This window comes from Pelophylax lessonae (genome assembly GCF_965119305.1).
Source record: "Pelophylax lessonae genome assembly, chromosome: 1".
NCBI lineage: Eukaryota > Metazoa > Chordata > Amphibia > Anura > Ranidae > Pelophylax > Pelophylax lessonae.
In genome coordinates, this window is record NC_138768.1 from 344,597,454 (window position 1) to 344,617,952 (window position 20,499).

General features: G+C 48.1%; 1 protein-coding gene across 1 annotated transcript in view; it reads right to left on the minus strand.

The window, feature by feature from the left end:
* The window catches only part of HABP4 (hyaluronan binding protein 4), a gene marked incomplete at its 3' end in the record, with an annotated part of 81,867 nt that overhangs the window by 53,837 nt on the left and 7,531 nt on the right, over positions 1-20,499 (minus strand). The window contains exons 2-4 of the mRNA XM_082244903.1: positions 10,694-10,951; positions 682-835; positions 44-193 (exon numbers count right to left, since the gene is read on the minus strand). Of these exons, the coding sequence (XP_082101029.1) occupies positions 44-193; positions 682-835; positions 10,694-10,949 (560 nt within the window). The 5' untranslated portion in view covers positions 10,950-10,951. The remainder of the gene's footprint in view (positions 1-43; positions 194-681; positions 836-10,693; positions 10,952-20,499) is intronic.

Below are 20,499 nucleotides of genomic sequence, written 5' to 3' on the forward strand. Positions count from 1 at the left end.
GTCTTTATTCGGGAACTTAAATCGGGTTTTAGAGCATACTTACGCCCGGTCACTTCCGCTGTGTCTATCAAACTCGCGCCTGCCTCTTTGGTTTTCATTCTCCATGTTCCTTGGGAAGCCACCTCTTCCTCTGCCACGTGAGCCCCCTCTCTGGTTTGTAACCCAATTTCTGACTTGCCTTTCTTTCTCATAGCTTAACGTTTGGTAAAAGAGAAAATGGGGGGGGGGGGGGGGAAGAAAAAAAAAGTAAGACATCTATGCAGTGGTATTGCACACCTAGGAGAAAAAAATAAATAAACCCACACAGGTGGTTTGGAGTTAAAGCTTGTTCAAATGTAAAATGGTAAATTATAGTTGCCAGGCAACCAGCATTTCCAGAAGGACAGACGAGCATTTTGAGTCTACACCCTACCACAGGTGAGATTAATGGAGAAGGTCTACTGATGCCAAAGTTTCCAGATAGGACAGCTCTGCCTAGTGGCTTAAAATAAAGTGGAGCTTTTGGTTTTCAAATTTTAGGGCTGCCTTTGTAGTCTTCCACCTCAACTGGCTCTACTAGGCATGGAAGACATACTAGACTAAAGCTTCTTAAGCGGCTAAAATAAGCTTACCAGTTGCACCTCAAAACAAATGAAAGTACAGAAAAAACACCACCCCTTCCTTTTAAGAAATTTGACATACTTGTCAGTGCTGTAATCCATGGGTTTTTCAATGATATTTGGACGAAATTCCCTGAATGCCATTCTGCGTTCTGTTCGGTCCACTTTCACTTCAGCACCGTTGTTTTCATTCTGAGTTACCTTCTGCAAAGTTTGTTTTGGAGCACGCTTCTGGTCTAGAGGGGGGGGGAGATCAACTAGTTAGACACTTAAAAACATTTCTAAACCCAAGAACAAACATGCAATATTGCAACCTATCAGGCCTCTGATTTAGTAGCTGCATTAAGTTCTTTGCAGGATTTTATTCCTCAATTTTCACCGAGCGATACTGCCAGTAACACTCCTGCCCTAAGGTGATAACACTCACTAGCCATAGTATCTAAAAGAGGAGCAGTGTGGGACGGGACAACACCCCTACACTTTTATAGCATAAGAGGAGTGGGAGTTCTGTATGCTGCACCACCGAACAGCACAGAAGTTTAAATGCCAAGATTTGTCATTGGGTAATTTTTGGCCTTATCTAGCAGATACACATACCAGGGCTCGACAAATGCCATGGTGACTAGAATGGACGTCCTGGCGCCATGGCTCGGGCTCTTGTCAGCCTATTCTCACTGTTGGTCTGCATAATGTGCCTGCCTGAACCCCCCCCCCCCCCCCCGACACATTTAGACTGGATTGCGGCTCAGAGCAGGGCCTAGTGAGAGAGTGAGGGGGGAGCAGTGCGGGTGGCGGCGGCACCACCAGCATCCGACCTGTGAAGTCAGGGGACGGAGTGGGCAGGACAGCAGCTGAGCTTGGCATGAGAGGACTTTCCTCACTGAGCCCTGGCTGTTGATCTTAATTCTTTCCACAGCTGAGCATTGCCCCATGTTCCCACCCACAGCTGCCAGTGTACCTGCAGAGCCCCCTGGCAGACTGGTGCAGTATATAAAGTCCCCCCCCCCTTAAAGAAAAAGGGGGGCCTCTACTTCTGCTGCCTCCCCACCTCCACATTTGGCACCTTTTTTTTGGGGGGGGGGGGGGGGGGACCTGGATTTGACAGGTTCCCACTTTCAGCTCCGTTTGCTGCAGTAAGGCGACCTGGAAGTTCAGCCCCAGGACCCCCCCCCCCCCTCCCCCTTCAGAATCGGCTCAGGTGAAGACACTGCTGGATGCCTGGACAGGGAAGTGCCCCAATGGTGAGAGTCAGCAGCTACAGATGGTGTCTAAGGAAAACAGTTTGCTATTAAAACCACAACCTAACTGTATGCCTCATTTGACGGGTGCAGCAGGTGATGTCGGTCTCTCAGCCCCAACCCACTTCAAAAAGCCAATGCTGAAGGGCATAAAACGTTAATTTTGATCAAGTGGTCAAGTATAAAAAGCAGAAACCAAATGAGTTGTTTACAAAGCCTTACTCACAGCTAGTCTGTTGTGAGCTGCTCAGTCACTTCAGGAGGTGGGTGTGAAATACCCAAACCACATTAGCTGTGTTACTATCCAGAACCTAGAGAGGTTCCTTGCATAAAAAGCCTTCACGCCACAGATAATGGATTCCAAAAAGGCAACCGCACGCAAAAGTAGCGACAAGGGAATCTGAGGGGGAAAAAAAAAGCCATACCAGACCAAGTTTTAAGGTCCCACAAGGACAAATGTTTCAAAAACCCATTTTTTTTTTTTTTTTACTTACCACAAAATCCATTTCTCTGAAGGTCATTAATGGGACACAAGTTCCTGTCATTCTTAACTATTGGGATGTCCCAAAGTAGTGGGAAACTGCAAAAAATTCCCAAGGCTAAAACATTAGCCAACCAGGCAACAGGGGCTCAACAAAAACAACTGGAGCCCACCTGGGGAAAAAAAAAAAAAAAAAAAAGTCCCAAGAGGATCAGGTCCTCCTAAATAGCCTGCAAAACCTTGCGGCCAAAGGAAGCATCCACAGATGCCAACATCCACTTTTACAAGGTTTTATAAAGTGTACACTGATGACCAGGTGGCCACCTTGCAAACCTGCGGCACTGACGCTTGATGGCAGAAGGCAGGAAGCACCAAGTGCCTTAGTAGAGTGCGCCTTGACAGGGAAAGGAGGAACCTGACCCCTGATGGAATAGACATGGACCTCCGTCTGATCCACCTGGAAACGGCCGCAGAGGAAGTGGACAGCCGTTTGACAGGTCCATTCGTGACCACAAATATGGAGTCTTCAGGAAGTTAAGACTCTCTAGCTGCCAGATACACCCTAATTGCCCAGACCACGTCCAAGGCAAAATTTATTTTTGGCTGTTTAAGCCTGGGACACAGGGAAAGCAACACAATGTCTTCATTCAAATGAAAGTCAGAGACCACCTTATCCTCTGAATCACCAGATAAGGTGGGCAGGATAATGCCACCAGTTCCAACACACCGCGTGCAGAGGTAATCGCCACCAAAAAGGCCATCTTCTGGGATAGTGTAAGCAGGGGAATCTCCCAAATATTTTCAAAGGGAGGCTTCTGTCGAGCTGAAAAGGTAGTTGGAAAAAACCGCCAAGGCAGATACCTGGCCTTTGATGGTACTCCAGGCCAATTTCTGTTCAACCCCCTGTTGAAGGAATGTTAAGATTCAAGCCACCGAGGAGGAACCCCAAAAGACTCACACCATGCAATTGAAGTTTTCCACATACAAATGGTAGATCTTACTAGAAGTAAAATTTCCTAGCTTTTAATGTAGGAATCACCGATTCATACAAACCTATCCTTTGACAGCTTGGCTGTTGAACGCCAGGTGCTAAAGCCAGCAACTGTAAAAGCAGGATGCAAGATCAGGTCCTTGGGACAGCAGATCCTTCCAAAGAGGAAGCTTCCAAGGAATGTCAGCCACCAGCTGCACTGGATCAGCGTACTGAGCCCGCGACGCCAGTCTCGGGCCACCAAGATGGCCAGAATCCCTTCTGCTTTGATACTGCGTAGGAGGAGGAGTCTAGGCAGAAGCTTGAGGGGGAGGGGGGGGGGTAAGGTGTAGATCAGACGATACTGACCCCAGAGAGCCACCAGCCCGTCTGTAGCACCCACCAATGTACCCCTTGACCGAGCCACAAATCTCTGAACCTGTTGAGCCGAGACGCCAACAGATCCACCTCAGAGGTGCCCCACCAGAGACGCAGCTGATTAAGCACCTTCGGATGAAGGGACCATTTCCCATGCTCTAATGCCTGCTGACTGAGGTAAGCCACCTGCCAATTTTCCACCCCTGGAATGTGTACTGCCGAATGGACTGGAACCAATCAATCATTCTAGCCACCTTAGAATGCCAGCTACCTCCAGAGCCACCAGGGCACTTGTGCCCCTTGGTCATTGACATAAGCCATGGCATTGTCCGATTGAATGCGCACTGGGCATTCGAGGACAATCCGTTCAATGATCCAGTCTGATTGCTTGGAGTTCCAAGACATTCGTTAGTCCGGACTCTTCCAGCATCCAGATCCCGAGCAGAACGCTTACTGAGGACGCCTCCAAAGCGGGACAGGCTGGCATCCGTGGGGACTACGGTCCAATACAAGGGGAGGAAGAATTTCCCCAGCCAAAGCGTGAAGCCACCATTTCAGGGACTTGATTTGTTCCCAGACTCAGCAGGATCGTATTGTCCAGAGACTGGGGAGTCTTGTCCCACTTAGTCAGAATCTCCCTTTGCAGGGACTGCGTATTGATCTGTGCAAAACGAAACCATCTCAAAAAAGGTAGATACTATCAGGCCCAGCATCCGCATGCAAGTCCAGAGTGATGACCATCTGCTGGACAACAGGAGACAAATTGCAGTCTGGGATTTTCTGGAGTTTTGTCGAGAGGAATGAGCACTCTGGCTATGGTCGAGTCCGGCCCAGCCCGAATAGTCCAGCTTTGTGGACGGAACCAGGGCAGACTTCTGAAAATTCAGAATCCAGCCAAACTCCCAGAGTTCGTATTGTGATCTCCAGGTCATCCATCAGGGCAGAGGGAGACTGCTCGCAGAAGAGATTCTCCAAGTAGCCCAGTACCACAATCCCCGGTTGGTGTAGCAAGGCTAGCATCGGAGCCAACACTTTTGTGAAGAACAGTCCACTTTAAGAAGGGACGCCTCGTAGGTGTAATGCCTGGTAAAGCGATTGAAACCCTACGGGGACCACTCTAGCGACCATTCTGTCAAAATAGGCAGAAAAAGTAAACACTTTTGCCGCTCTGGAGGGCGTGAGTGTGCCAAAGGGTACCTGAACCTCCATCGCAGCTTCAGCTGCATCCTCCATCTTCAGGGTCTCACGCACAGATACTGTCAGTGCATCCACCACCTTTTAATGTACTGACGTGGTGGAATCATCCTCACTATCAAGAGGATTCCAGGCATGTGGTCGCAGACCCAGAAGAGTGACCCATGTCCGTGGTGCCAAATCAGATTGAGAGGGCTTTTTGCTAGCCTGTCGCCTGCAACCTGCCTCCACCTGGGACAGAAGGGACTCTAGGACTACTGTCAGTGCATGGATGGTTGGGACTAGAAGGGCCCCACAGCCTCCATGAGTCACTATGGGGACCCCACAAAAAGTAACACCGCTAAAGGGACAACCCCCCATAGCCCTGGCAGCACCACCTAGTTGCCAGGCACAGAGCGATCCTCAGCAGATGGAGAGGACCCCACCAGACTCACCATGAACAGAGAGGCATCTGTAACCATCAGGAGAATCTGCACTACAAGTGTGGCGATCAGGAAGCTAAATGATCCAGGAGTCAACACCAGGGGATAAGGAGGGGCTTCCACAGGTCTCCACTGTCACCGCTATTTGCAATGACAAACCACAAGAAAATGGCTGCTGGACTACACAAACATGGCTGCCATGTATAGGCATACAGAGGCTACAACAAAATTGCGGTAGGGACAGAGTGAGGGACTCAAGGGGGACCCCCCCCCCCCACACTTTTTTAAAATTATACTAGATGGAAAACTCCAGGGTTGCACAGTAGCATCTAGAGTTATCAGCTCCAACAGCAGGAAAATTTTGGTCTTACCGTACAATCCTTCTGATGTTACGGATGGACACTGAGCCAGAATCTTAACCATTGGGTTATGCTGCCCCCTACAGGAGTAGGACACTAGGCAGGAAAAAGCTTTACCAAACCTATGGGACAGTCCCAGGGGATATACTCCCACTTCCTGCTATAGGCACTCAGTTTTGTTGCAAACAGTGTCAAAAGAACTATAACCGAACTCAATAGAGGGGTGGGTGCTGTATCCGTCAACATCAGAGAAAACTGAATTTTGTAAAATTCCTTTGAGTCCTCCGACAGTCACCGCCCATTCACACAGTCTTCACTTATGGGGTATTGACTTCCATCTCCACAGGAGGAGTTTCTAGGCATAAGACTTGTAAAAGAATAAATCTACATATTCACAACCATGGGGCTGTCCTAGTCCAATACCCCCCTGCAATAGCCATCCCAAATCAGTTTTGGTCGCAAGCAGTGAAAGTGTATAAAAAAGACCCCAAAAAAAAAAAAAAAAAAAAAAAAAAAAAAAAAAAAAAAAAGGGCGGGGCGGCAACTGTCGGAGGACTCAGAGAAAGGAATTTTACGGTAAGATTTTACAAAAATTCAGTTCTTACGTCCGACAGTGGCCACCCATTCACACAGTCTTCACTTATGGGGGATGTCCCAAAGCAGTGTAGAAATGAGGGGTGGGCAACGCAACCGCCAGAAAAGCAAAGCAATACCCACATCAGAGAAAGGAACCTTGCATGTACAAGAAGGTAACCTGGGTAACAAAAAAGGGCTCAACATGAGCAACAACCCAGGAAAACAAATAACCAAGGGGAAAACACCTAACAGCTAGGGACCCGTACAAAACCAGGGTTCCCTATGGAACTGCCGCACAGAGAACTTTGCGGCCAAAGGATGCATCAGCTAATGCCAGAACATCAATGTTGTAGAACTTTGAGAAAGTGTGCACCGACGACCAAGTCGCAGCCTTGCACACCTGGGCCACCGAAGCCTGATGCCGATAGGCCCAGGACGTACTCACCGACCTGGTAGAGTGTGCCTTGACAGGGAAGGGAGGAACCCGTTGCCGCAACGAATCGGCCTGTACAATGGTCTGTCTGATCCATTTGGCAATGGTTGCTGCAGACGCAGCCATACCCTTCCGAGGTCCCTCAGGAAGGACAGAGAGAATCCGTTTTTCTAAAGGATTCAGTCGACACGTAAACCCTGATTGCCCAGAAAACATCCAAGGAATGCAGGGCAACCTCTTTTGGATGCTTAGGATTCGCACAAAGCAAAGGCAAAACAATGTCCTCATTCAGGTGGAATTCCGAAACCACCTTTGGCAAAAAGGACGGATTAGGTCGCAAGACCACCTTATCCCTATGAACCACCAGGTAAGGGGAGCGGCATGACAACGCCGCCAACTCTGACACTCTGCGAGCAGAAGTGATCGCTACAAGGAACGCAACCTTCTTAGATAGCATGGGTAACTAAAGTTCCCTGATGTTTTCAAAAGGGGACGCTGCAACTTGGACAGAACCAAGTTCAAGTCCCATGGAGGTAAGGGCTCCCTTCTAGGAGGAGCCAGGTGACGCACACCTTGAATAAAAGGTGCGAATGAAGGAATTAGACACCACAGGGCGCTGGAAAAAAAATAGCCAGTGCAGAGACCTGGCCCTTAATTGTGGCCAACACAAGACGCTGGCCCACACTCCATTTCGCCATCAGAATGCGATGACACAGATCCACCAAGGTAGGGGTGCATCTGTGGCGGCCATATCTGCCTCAGAATCTGAAGATACTACAGAGGGAGGTGAAGGCAAAGGGCGCTTTTTTTAAAAGTAAATCCACTTTTGACACCAGGCTTTCCAAAAATGCTGTAAAAAGCAGATAGGGGCTGCGATCCAGAGGGTCCCGCAGCCACACTGAGGGGGTGGGTCTGCAGGTGAAATTTTGTCCTGGGACTCCATTTACACTGAAAATAAAAAGATGCAATATCACTAATAAAAAAAGTCGCAAAAACACGATCGCACTGCTGCACTAGCCAGTCCCAGCCTAACACAGTCTGTCAGCAACATGACTGAGGACTACCTAGAAGGGACCCCAAAAGCATTACCAAACCAGTCAGGAAGCTTTCAGGAACATTCTGTGCAGCATAAAGAAACTAACACAACAAGGAAATAGAAAAGCACCTGGATCATTCCTAGAGTCTTTAGTGTCTCCCTTTGCTGTCCAGCGATCATGGACTGGAAGAAAATGGCCACCCCATGCATTGCTATAGGGAGCTAAGAAAAAAAAACTGCCCATGCATTGCAAGGAAGAAACATTTAACATGGAATGCAGAGCAAAAAAAAAAATTCTACAGCAAAATGGCACACCATGCGGTCTCCAGGACCCCCAGAGGGGGGGGGGGGGAGGTTCAGCAGACCAAAGGCATCGGAGGGTCCCCAGAAGGAGACCCCACCAGAACAGCCATCCCCACGGAACGGCCGCAATATCTGCCCCCCCCAGGGGCAGGAACCTACGGGGGGGGGGGGGAGCCTGGTACACCCCGAGAGGCCAGGGGAAGCAAGGGTCTGACTGTTCCATGGAGGAGGCCCATGTCCACCCCAAGACCGCCAGAGAATGGGGGGGGGGGGGGGGGGGGGACACTTACTATACCATGATATCAGGTGGGCACCGCTCCGATCAGACTACTCAAGGCGTCCCAGGTTGTTCGTGTCCCAGCGTCCCGTCTAACGGGGCTCTGGCGTGGCAAGGCCTAGTGCTAGACTAAAACCTGCGCACGCTCGCTGCCCAGGCTGGGAGACCTTAAGGATCTAGTAAATCCAGTCCGAAAGCCAGCCGGCTGTTGCTTGTAGTTCTCCTTTAACAAAGAAAAATTACAAAAAGGTTCCAAAAAAATAAATAAATAAAAGACTGAAGTCCCAGCAGAGAAGTAGGTCCTACTCCTAAACTAGGCAGAAACAAACTGAGGGCTGTAGCAGAGTGGGTGTGGTTATGCCTGTAGGGACTGCTCGTACATATACTGCATCCATAATTCAATCCCTTGTCACGTTCCGTGGGCACTACTGCCCGCTAAACCATTCAGGTGAATGGGGCCTTGCTGCAACTGCCCCCATAACTGCATGCAGCATGGTAGAGCTGCATTTAGGGGTTAAAAACAGACAGTGAGGAGCAGATACACTGCCTCCTAAACACCTGTCAAATTCCTCTGAAAAGCTGCCCGAGCACAGGTGCTTTTCAGAAGAGAGCAGTAGTCCTTGCTACCATTGTGAACACACACCCACACACACACACACACACCCACACCCCCCCCAAAAAAAAAAAAAAAAAAATCCCGCCAGCCTAGAAAATGAATTCAGAGTCAGAATTTAAAAAGGTAGTAACATTCATACACAGCCTTTTTATCAATTGCAGACTGTCCCTCTACTTGCATTGCCAGGTGGTTTGTTTGCACTACTGCCCTGTGGGGTAGTAGTTGGACTACGAACTGTACATCTGCAGAGCGAGCTTGCTTTTCTTAACCAGGACGCTGCGGCACCCCTGGGGGGACCTCATCCCGGCAACACAGCTGAGAAGGCTGATCTACAGGTATGGCTAACACTAATCAATATTTATCCAAGCTGCTGATTTTTTTTTTTTTAACTGCATAAGCAATTTTCCTGAAAGGATGAACATAAATAGCCTTTAAGGCCCCTTTTACACGATCAGACCGATCAGGTCCGCCTGTCTTTTTTTTTTCTCTCAGGCAACCCCCATCTGGCCACCCATTGTCCTCTAGGAGGGAGGTGCATGTCAGTGAACATGTGATGACACCCGCCTGGCAGCCGATCTGACAAAATCTGCTGAAAACTGATGTATGGCTATAAGTTCGAGCGGATGACAAATTGAGAGGGAAATAGACATGCAGTCCATTTCCATCCAACCACCCCATAGAGGAGATTGGACTGTCCCTGAAGGAGAGATCCCCCCGCTGAGCAGGCGGATTTCGCTCAGTCGGATCCACCCCCCCCCCCCCCCCCCCCCAAGTCAAAAGCTCTGTTGATTTCACCCAAAACAATAAAATGTAATATGCGATTGTCAATACCTATGGATTCATGCAGTGTAAATTTCAGCAAGAATAAATTTGAAGGTGAAGCTCCATTACCGTTTACATTTCAAACATTAACCACTTCAGCCCACGGAAGGTTTTACCCCCTTCCTGACCAGGCCCTATTTTGCGATTCTGCACTGCACTATTTTAACTGACAATTGCGTGGTTGTGCAACGTTGTACCCAAACGAAATTAATGTCCTTTCTTCCCCACAAATAGAGCTCTTTTGGTGGTATTTGATCACCTGTGCGATTTTTTTTTTACGCTATAAACAAAAAAGCGACAATTGTGGGGAGAGAGAGAAAAAAAAAAATCGCAATAAGCGCATTTTGATTAGTTTGCGCAAAAGTTATTGCATCAACTACGGGAAAGATTTAGGTCATTTATTTTACTAGTAATGGCGGCAATCTGCTATTTTTAGCGGGACTGCGACATTGCCGCAGACAGATCGGAACTCTTGACATTTTACACTTTTGGAGGTACCAGTGACATAGTAAACAGTGCTAAAAATATGTATCTGTTACTGTAATAATGCCATTGGCAGGGAAGGGCTTAACCCTGGGGTGATCAAAGGGGTTAATGTATGCCTATATGCTGTGTGTGGTTCTGTGACAGGCACAGACAGATCGCAGTTCAGCTTAGCTGAAACTGCTTATCTGTCCCTGCCTGTCGCAGAAGATCAGCCTGCTTTGTTTACATAAGCAGGCGGGTCTATCCGTTTATGGGACGACCGCGGGAGGAAGACGGCAATCACCGCCTCTCCTCCCGCTGTGTCTAAACACAGCAGGAACACGGCTCCGATGGCACGCACGCACCGCCGAGACCACATGCACTCCAGTCACGTAGTACCACGTGACTGTACGCAGGGGAGCCGCTCTGCCGCTAAATTATTACTGTGGGCAGTCGGCAAGCTGTTAATGTATACCCCAACATTCAGTAGCATGAGGTTTCATTTATGTATTGCTGTTACATACCTGGTGCTGCTGTACTGGGAACTACTGCAGCCTTCCTCTCCTTTTGAGATTCCTTTTGGTTTCCTTTTTGGTTACCTGACTTTTTGGCAGCTGGTGTCTCCTTTTTCTTACGCTGGGTAATATCAATTGATGCCCGATGCAGGAGATCCAAGGGGTCACAGTCATCGTCTTGAAGCTGAAAGAAGCGGTTTGCCACCGCACAGCCAAAAGCTTCCTGCATGGTGATGCAAATAGCACTGTCTTGCACTGGCTTCATGACTGCTGTGAAAAGACATTCCGGATATGAAATATCTACATTGCCTGAACATAAAAATAAACACACACAAACCAAAACCTGTAATAAAGTTTAAAAGTAGAAGAAAAAAAAAAAAAAATTTACTAATTTTTTTAGATCCAGTGGAAAGGGATTAGAATACCTTTCAGGTTTTTATTGCGGTCTGTGCCCTGGAACGTCACCTATATTTGTCCCGTTTACGATTATCATTGAATGTAAAAGTAAAAAAAAACAAATCCCAAATTTTGGGTTGTCCTGAGAAAACTAGAGGGGAAATCTAATGGGGACACTAGTTCTGGTGACTTTGTGGTGCCCCAAGGGATACTAAACAGAAGTGTTAAAATGGCTGTAAACCCTTACATATAGCCAGTGAAGTGACTAGCCTCAGGTGATACACAGATTTGTAGTTGTGGATAGAGTGTAGAGGGCAGGGGCGTAACTACAGGGGTTGCAATTGCTACCGGGCCCCATGCTCCAGGGGGCCCGGTAGCAAACCAGTGGGTGAACTTCCAGGATCTCAAAGGTCACACTTGCGACTGGGCCCTGGCATTGCACCACTGTGGGGAGGCCCCAAGATTGCAGGAAGGGGGCCCACTGCAGAACTTGTGAAAGGATCCTGCTGCGGGACCATAATAAAAGGCCATGCAACGAGAGTAAAGAGCCCCAGGATTAGTGGGAAGAGCCCCGGGCTTGAAAGGAAGGGCCCCGGCCAGGGGTCTGGGGGGCCCTTCATGGTTTCTTGCATCGGGGCCCTGAAGGTTCTAGTTACGCCTCTGGTAGAGGGATTAGAACACCTGTCAGGGTTTATTGCTTTCTGTGCCCCATTTGGGAGATCCACCCCCTCTATTGGTCATGTTTACAATCATTGAAAGTAAAAAAAAATAAAAAAAGTTGGGTTGTCCCCAGAAAGTAATGGAGGAAGTCTTCCAATGAGGACACCAATTCTGGTGACCCCAAGAAATTCCCTCGATTTGCAGGATTTCCTCCCACTTTGTGTTTGGCTATGGGACAGGAAGTGAAGGGAAATCTCTGCAATGGGACGGGGGCGAATCTGACAGGCGTTATAACCCTCCCTTACTCTAACCAAAATTAAAAAAAACACTTGCCTATAGTTCTACTTTAACCCACTTCCGGACCAAAAGGTCGTACCGCCTTAGTGTCAATTTTTTGCAATACGGCATTGCTATATTATATACGTACGTAATAAAAACGTAAATCGTATAAAAAAAAGTGTATATTGATTGCGATTGGTGTGCGCAAAAAAGTTATCGCGTCTACAAACTAGGGGATAGACATTCATTTTACTAGTAATGGCGGCTTTCAGCGAGACAGACATTGCAGCAGACAGATGGGACACTAAAGGCCCGTACCGATTGTCGGCCTAAATATTCGGCTGACGACCGATCGGCCAATTGTAGGCTTGTTAGTATGATGCTTCCGACAGCGCATTTTCAGCTGAACAGAATCCGTTGTGCAGGCATTAAAATTTTTGTATGCCAACACCAGAACGGCCGATTGCTCGCCAGTCAGTACAGAAGTCGGCCGACAAATCAGCAGATTTGCAAGACTGGGCATGCTCAGAGAAGAAAAAAAACAGGGAAAGTTAATCAGTACGTGTGTAAAGCCCCGTACACACGTACTGATAGTCGGCCGAACGATCGGCCGTCTTTTGTCCAGGGATGTCGTGTCTGTTGAAAACTGCAAAAGACTGCACACGAATTGTCGGCCAACAACAGCCGACTGCAGAAGTGATGTCATGTGATTGTTAACTTTCCTTTTCTTTTCTGAGCATGCCCAGTCTTGCTAATCTGCTGTCTGTCGGCCGAAATCTGTACTGACTGGCGAACAATCGGCCGTTCTGGTGCTGGCATACAAAAATTTTAATGCCTGCACGACAGATTCTGTTCGGCCGAAAAAGCGTTGTCGGAAGCATCATACTAACAAGCCTACAATCAGCCGATCGGTCGTCGGCCGAATATTTACGGCCGACAATCGGTATGTGTGTATGGGGCTTTAGGGGGACCAGCGATATTACAGCAATCAGTGCTAAAAAAGTGGGCTTTGTACTTACCGTAAAATCTATTTCTCAACGGACGAAGCGCTCCATAAATCATAACTACTGGGTTATATTGCCACCTCCAGGAGTAAGACTAGGCAGAACAAAAAACACCTGGCTATGTCAAAGGGCTGACCTCAGCTTGGTATATAACCCCCCCCCCCCCCTCTGCTCTAGGTAATCAGTTTAGTAGCAAACAGTATTAGAAGTATCAGAACTCCAAAGGGGTGAGTGCTGTGTCCATTGATGAACAAACGAATTTCACAGGAAGTACAAAAAAAATCCCATTTTCTCTTTTGTTCATTGACAGACAGCGCTCCATAAATCATAACTACTGGGACATCTAAAAGCAGTGCCAAAAGGAAAAAATGAGGGGTGGAGAAAATGACCCAAGGCTAAACATAAGTGCCCTTAACCAGAACAGGGGGAACAGCCCCTCCTAAACTGCAGCCTGCAAAACTTTGCGGCCAAAAGAAGCATCCGCAGATGCCAAAGTATTTTTGTGAAATAAGCACCAACGACCAAGTGGGCGCTTTGCAAAATTGTGATATTAATGCCCGATGACGGAAGGCCCAAAAAGCACTCAGTGCTCGAGTAGAATGCGCCGTGCCAGGAAGAGGTGGAACCTGACGTTTAATTGTTTAGGCCTGAGTCACCATCTGTAGGTAGTAGCCGAAGAAGCGACTGGCCCTTTTCTCGATCCGTCCGTATTCACAAAAAACAAAGTCTGACCTCCGAAAGGACTCAGTGGCTGCCAGATACACCCAAACCACATCCAAGGTATGCACAGCAAATTCCTTGGGATGAGCCGGCTTAGGACACAAGGAAGGCAACGTTTATGTCCTCATTCAAATGGAAGTCAGAGACAACTTTGGGCAGGAATGATGGACAGGGACAGAGAACCACTTTGTCCCTATGGACCACCAAACGGACTGCGACAGGATAATGCCGCCAATTCCGATACCCTGCAGGCTGAGGTAATAGCCACCAAGTATGTCACCTTCTGGGATAACTTAGGCAAGTGGATCTCCTGAATATTCTCAAATGGAGGTTTCTGGAGAACTGAAAGTAACAAATTTAAATCTCATGGTGGCAAGAGACCGTGCAGGTGGAGTCATGTGTCAAACCCCCTGAATGAAGGTGAGAACTAAAAGAATAGGGGGGGGGGGGTGTCACTGAAAGATTACCAGGGCAGATACCTTGCCCTTGATGGTACTCAAGGTCAACTTCTGATCAACGTCCCGTTGAAAGATTAGGATCTGAGCCGAGCCAAAGAAAAAGGATTGAGTATGAGCGCCAACCGACTCACACCAAGAAACGTACGATGGTATATCTTGCTGGGAGAAGACTTACTCGCGTTCACCATAGTAGGGATCACTGATCCAGACAAACCTCTATCCCTCAGTACCTGGCTTTCAACAGCCAAGCCATTAAAACCAGTGCCTAAAGCAGGATGGTAGATTAGCCCTTGGGACAACTGGTCTTCTGAAAGGAAGCCCCAAAGTGACGTTTTACGGCCACCAGGATGATAGGAAGGTCCTCGCCCTTGATTCCTCGCAGAAACTGCGGAAGAAGCCTAAGCCAAGGAGGATACTAGCCTTACCATGGCCCTTGGACGCCTCTAGCGTCTTGTCAGAGAACCCTGTGGTCCTTCGGTATCCTCATGTGGAGCTAAACCTGCATGTAGGACTGTGCAAACAGAACGGTCTTGAAGGTGGATATCACCAGACTCCGAAACTGTATGCAAAATCGGGAGAGAGAAATCCGACAGCAGCCGGTAAATCATTGCCTGTCGTTCCTGAAATTTGTCCAGAGGAAGGACCACCCTGGTCAGAAAAAAAAAAAAAAAAACACACACAACACACACCACACACAAAACAGACCTAGGTAAATTCCCTGGACAAGGATAGGGGGAACCTTAGGGCTCTTTGATCCGTGCTGCTCAGCGGGGATCGATCCACGATCCCCACTGAGCCGGCGGATGACAGCTCCATCTCTGCTTGCAGTGCGGAGAGGGAGGTGTCACAGCTCCTGCTGCTCTCTATGGGGGGATTGGATGAGAGCGGACCGCCTGTCCGCTCTCATCCGGTCCGATCCCGGAACGGATGGAAAAAATTCAAGTTAGACTTACCGGTAACTTGTTTTCCAATAGTCTCTCAGGACAGCACCTTAGAGAGATGGCTCCTCCCTCTCCTCAACAGGAAACACCCCATCCACCAGATTTTAAAAGGAGGCTTCTCCCACCATTTGTCAGTTTGTAGAAGAGTACCTCCAGCCCATGCTGGAACACAAACCGATATGGTTAATCACAGCAATAAATTTTACACAATAGGGCGGGACTCCTGTCCAGAAAGACTATTGGAAAAACAAGTTACCGGTAAGTAACTTGAATTTTCCCTAAAACGTCTTTCAGGACAGCACCTTAGAGAGGATTATCGAGACTTACTCAATTTAGGGAGGGACCACAGCCTGAAGGACCTTTCTGCCAAAAGCCTGATCCTCAGCTGCCAAAAGGTCCAACCTATAGTGTCTTGCAAATGTAAAGTAACTTGACCACGTAGCCGCTTTGCAGATCTGATCTGGAGTGGCACCAGCTTTCTCTGCCCATGTAGTGGCTAACGCTCTAGTAGAGTGAGCTCTGATCCCCTGCGGGGGGAGACAATTTCATTTGGGAGTAAGCCTCTAAAATAGCGGATCTGAGCCATCTGGCTATTGATCCCTTTGATGCCTGGCGACCTTTTTTGTTGCCAGAAAAAACAAAAAGAATTTGAGGATCTAAATTCTTTAGTAACCTCCAAGTAGTGTATAAGAATTCTTCTTACATCTAGGTAGTGAAAGCTTTTTTCCTTATCTCCTGATGGATTAGAACAGAAGGTTGGTAACACAATTTCTTGTGATCGGTTTCTCGTTGAAGCTACTTTTGGGAGAAACCCTGGATCCGTCTGAGAATTATCCTATCTGGATATATGGACAAGAAAGGTTCAATAACCGATAAAGCATGTAGCTCACTAATTTTTCTTGCTGATGTTATTGCCACCAAGAAGGTAAGGGTAAGGTTTTTGAGTGTAATAGTTTCTAGTGGTTCCTTTGTGAAGGCCTGAAGGACCACCGACAAGTCCCATTTGGGGAAACTTCTGATAGGCACTGGTCTGGAGCGGGTAAGGGCCCTGAAGAATCTGATTAGAGATTCTGAAGAAATGGGTCTTTCCAAGAACACCCCCAGAGCTGTTACTTGCACCTTGAGGGTACTTACTGCCAAACCTTTTCCTGCACCCTCCTGTAGGAACTCCAAAATTGACACTATACTGTCCAATTTTTGATCTTTCGATTCACACCAGGTATTATAGGTTTTCCAAACCTTAGCATATATATTCCTTGTGACTTTTTTCCTACTGGAAAGTAGAGTAGCAATCAATGCATCTGAAAATCCTTTCCTTTTCAGCAGTTGCTCCTCAGATACCAAGCGGTGAGCTTTACAGCAGTTGCTCCTCAGATACCAAGCGGCGAGCTTTAGCTTTTCCACTCCTGGATGATGGACTGGACCTTGAAGCAGTAGGTCCTGCCGAAGAAGGAGCTGAAAGGCAGGTTTGACTGATAATTGGAGGACAGTTGAAAACCAAACCCTTTTGGGTCAATAAGGAGTGATCAGGATCACTGAGGCTCTTTCCATTTGGATCTTCCTCAACACTAACGGAATGAGTTGGAAGGGGGGAAAGGCATACCCCAAATTGAACCTCCAGGGATGTGCCAGAGAATCTACTCCCAGAGAGTTGTCGTTTCTGTGGAGTGAGAAATAGAGTGGAAGTTTTGCGTTTTCCTTCGTTGCAAACAGATCCACCTCTGGCCTTCCCCAAGTTGTGGTTATCAACGTAAAGATTTCTGGATTTAAGCTCCATTCTGCTTCTCGGATCTTCTGCCTGCTTAAATAATCCGCCATAATAGGACAAGGAAAGTAACTGACTTTCCGCCCACTGCAGAATTTCCATTGCCAAAAGCTGTAGGGTTTTGCTTCTTGTGCCCCCTTGCTTGTTTAGATATGCCACTGTAGCGGCGTTGTCTGAAAGGACTTGAACATGAGTCCCCTGAAGATTTTGAGAGAAGGCAGCTAGAGCTAGACCGACTGCTTTCAACAATTTGAGGATTTCCTTGTCTCGGTGTGAGACCAAACCCCCTGTGCCAGGTTTTGGTTCCAGTGGGCTCCCCACCCCCATCTGCTGGCATCCGTTAATATTTGGTCTGCTGGGAAGGACCAGGCCATTCCCTGAGACAAGATCATCTGATTTCTCCACCACCAGATGGATCTCTTGACCTTGGTGGGGATCTTTACCTTTAAGTCCAAAGTCTCTGGATTGTGATCCCAGATTCTGAGGAGGAAATATTGGAGTGGTCGAAAATGAAGCCTTGCTCATTGGATGGCTGGAATTGATGCAGTCAGGTTTCCAAGGACTGAAATGATCTCTGATCGACCACCACTGATTTGTTTGTAGCCTTGCTACCATATTCTGTATTTTGACCCGTTTGTCTTCTGGTAGGAAGATTCTTTGTTCCACAGAGCATAACTGAAACCCTAGGAACTGAAACCGTTGAGCCGGTGTGAGATTCAACTTCTGGATATTTACTATCCAGCCCAGAGACTCTAGATGACCTCTTGCTTTGTGCAGGTCCTCTTGAAGTTTTTCTTTTGACGGGGCAAAGAAGAGCAGGTCGTCCAGGTAAGGTACCACAGAGATTCCCTGAAGGCAGAGGGGAGCTAAACACTCTGCCATTACCTTCGTAAAAATATGAGGGGCGGATGATAGCCCGAAGGGAAGTGCTTTGAATTGAATGTGAAGCATTTCCTTCCCCAGATTTACTGCCAACCTTAGGAATCTTTGCAAGTGAGGGGCTATAGGGATATGTAGGCAAGCATCCCTTACATTGATTGATGCCATGAAGCATCCTTTTGTTAACAGGGTTCTGACTAAGAATGGAGTCCATTCGAAACGTTTTGTACAGAACTGACCTGTTTGGTTTCAGGTTTAATATAAGATGAAAATCCTGACGGTTTCTTTATCAAAAATATGTGGGAATAAAATCCCTGATGTTGTTCCTCCACTGGTACTGGACAGACAACTCCCTGTCGCCTCAGGTCCTTTAGCAGGTCCATCATAGCCAGGGCTTTTCCTGCATCTCTTGGGAGGCTTGTGACAAAGAACCTCTCTGGTGGCGTCTCTGAAAACTATGTTGTAGCCTTGGGACAGCATATCTAGAATGTATTGATTTTCTGTTATGGCTGCCCAATAGGGGAGGAATTCCCTCAATCTTCCTCCCACCGGCAATTTTTAGTCATTGCGTTTTGCTGGTTGACAGAGGAGGCTGGAAGAGAACACCTCCTTTCCCTTTAGGTTTTTGTGTCGACCAGTTTCTTCTCTTCCCCTGGGGTCTGCTATTCTGCTGAGCTTTTTGAGGTCGAAAAAGTTTCTTTGCTGTCTTTTCTCATCACGGGAAAAGACTTCTTTTTGTCCGCTGTTCTATCTAGAACAGAGTCTAGCTCAGGCCCGAATAGGAGATCCCCTTGAAATGGAAGTCCACACAGCTTATTTTTTAGAAGCCGTATCCCCAGGCCATGTCTTTAACCAAAGAGCCCTTCTGGCTGAGTTGGTTAATGCTGCAGATCTTGCCGTCATCTTCACTGACTCTGCTGAAGCGTCAGAAATGAAGGCTATGGCCGTGGAGAAGGAATCCAAAATTTCCCGTTTAGGTGAATCTGCTGTGATGTGTGCTTTTAGCTGGCTAAGCCAGTATTCCAGATTCCTGGACACACAGGTTACCGCCATGGCAGGTTTCAGATTCCCCATGATGGATTGCCAGGATCTCTTAAGTTGCTGGTCCATCTTCTTATCCATGGGATCCCTCAGGACTCCCATGTCTTCAAATGCTAGGTCCGTTGACCTAGAAACCTGTTAGAAGGCTGCATCAATCTTTGGCATCTTATTCCAGGGAATAACCTTGAGAGCCCAGCTCCCCACAGAGGTGTTCCTCGGCCGGAGAAAACACAAACTGACGAACGGTGGGAGAAGCCTCCTTTTAAAATCTGGTGGATGGGGTGTTTCCTGATGAGGAGAGGGAGGAGCCATCTCTCTAAGATGCTGTCCTGAAAGACGTTTTAGGGAAATAGGGTTTCCATCAGTCCAGATTTCACAGACAAGATCGGATACGGATGGCAGCGGACATGTCACCGCTGACATCCGCTGCTCCATAGGGCTGAAGGGGGCATCCGATCAGATCCGCCTAAAAAACTGACAGGCGCATCTGATCGGATCGTAGGCGGATCCGTGCTGCTCAGCGGGTATCGATCCGCTATCCCCGCTGAGCCGGTGGATGACCGCTCCGTCTCCGCTTGCAGTGCGGAGAGGGAGGTGTCACAGCCCCCGCTGCTCTCTATGGGGAATCGGATGAGAGAAGACCGCCTGTCCGCTCTCATCCGATCCCCAGGACGGATGGAAAATAGGGTTTCCATCTGTCTGGATTTCACGGACAGGATCGGATGTGGATGGCAGCGAACATGTCACCGCTGACATCCGCTGCTCCATAGGGCTGAATGGGGCATCCGATCAGATCCGCCAAAAAAAAAAAAAAACTGACAGGCGGATCGGATCGCCCGTGTGAAAGAGCCCTTAGGTAGTTTGGACATCACCTGAACCTTTGCAGGAATTAAATCTGCACAAGGGGACTCGGGACCTAAAAAAACATGAAAAGAACAAACTGCCCCCCTTTCTGGGTACCCCTAAAAACAAACAATTTGCAGATCTGCTTGATGCTCACTGAAGTCCACTGGCCCCCCAGCCCAATAATGGGGGAGAGCAGACCTTCATGCTGAAGGGGTCTTGTCTGCTGGTCCAGGAAAGCTAGTTCTAGGCTTACAAGACCAAGGGTGCTTGGAACCTCCCAGGGAAGATTTTTAATGATCCATTTACCTTATTCTAAGCCCCAGAAGCACAAAATAATTTTCTATGGGCTGAGGAGGGCCCTTCCCTTTCCTTGACTGTGGCAGGAAAGTACTCTCCCCCCCCCCCCCCCCCGTGATACCCTTACATTATGTCATCCAGGGTAGCCCCAAACAGGTGATCGCCTTGAAAGGGCAGATCAATGAGAACTTTAAGAATTGGTCCACAGACCAAGCCTCTAAGCCAGAGCACGCACCTAATCACCACTGAAACAGTTTGGACAGCACAGGAGCTGTACACAAAGTTGCATCAGACAAACTGCAGCCCATGGACCAACTGGTCTGCTAAATCAACATAAACCAGCGAGTACCTGCTCACTCCTTATGCCCTGGTGCCATCCCTGTTCATATGTCCCAGGCACAGGAAGAGGAAACTGAGGAGGAGGGGTAGCTTTGACATCCCCACAAGACTTCGGTTGACATCGGGCTACACAAACATGGCCGCCAACCGAAGACCAGCCAGACTAAGGGAAAATGGCCACAATCAGCTA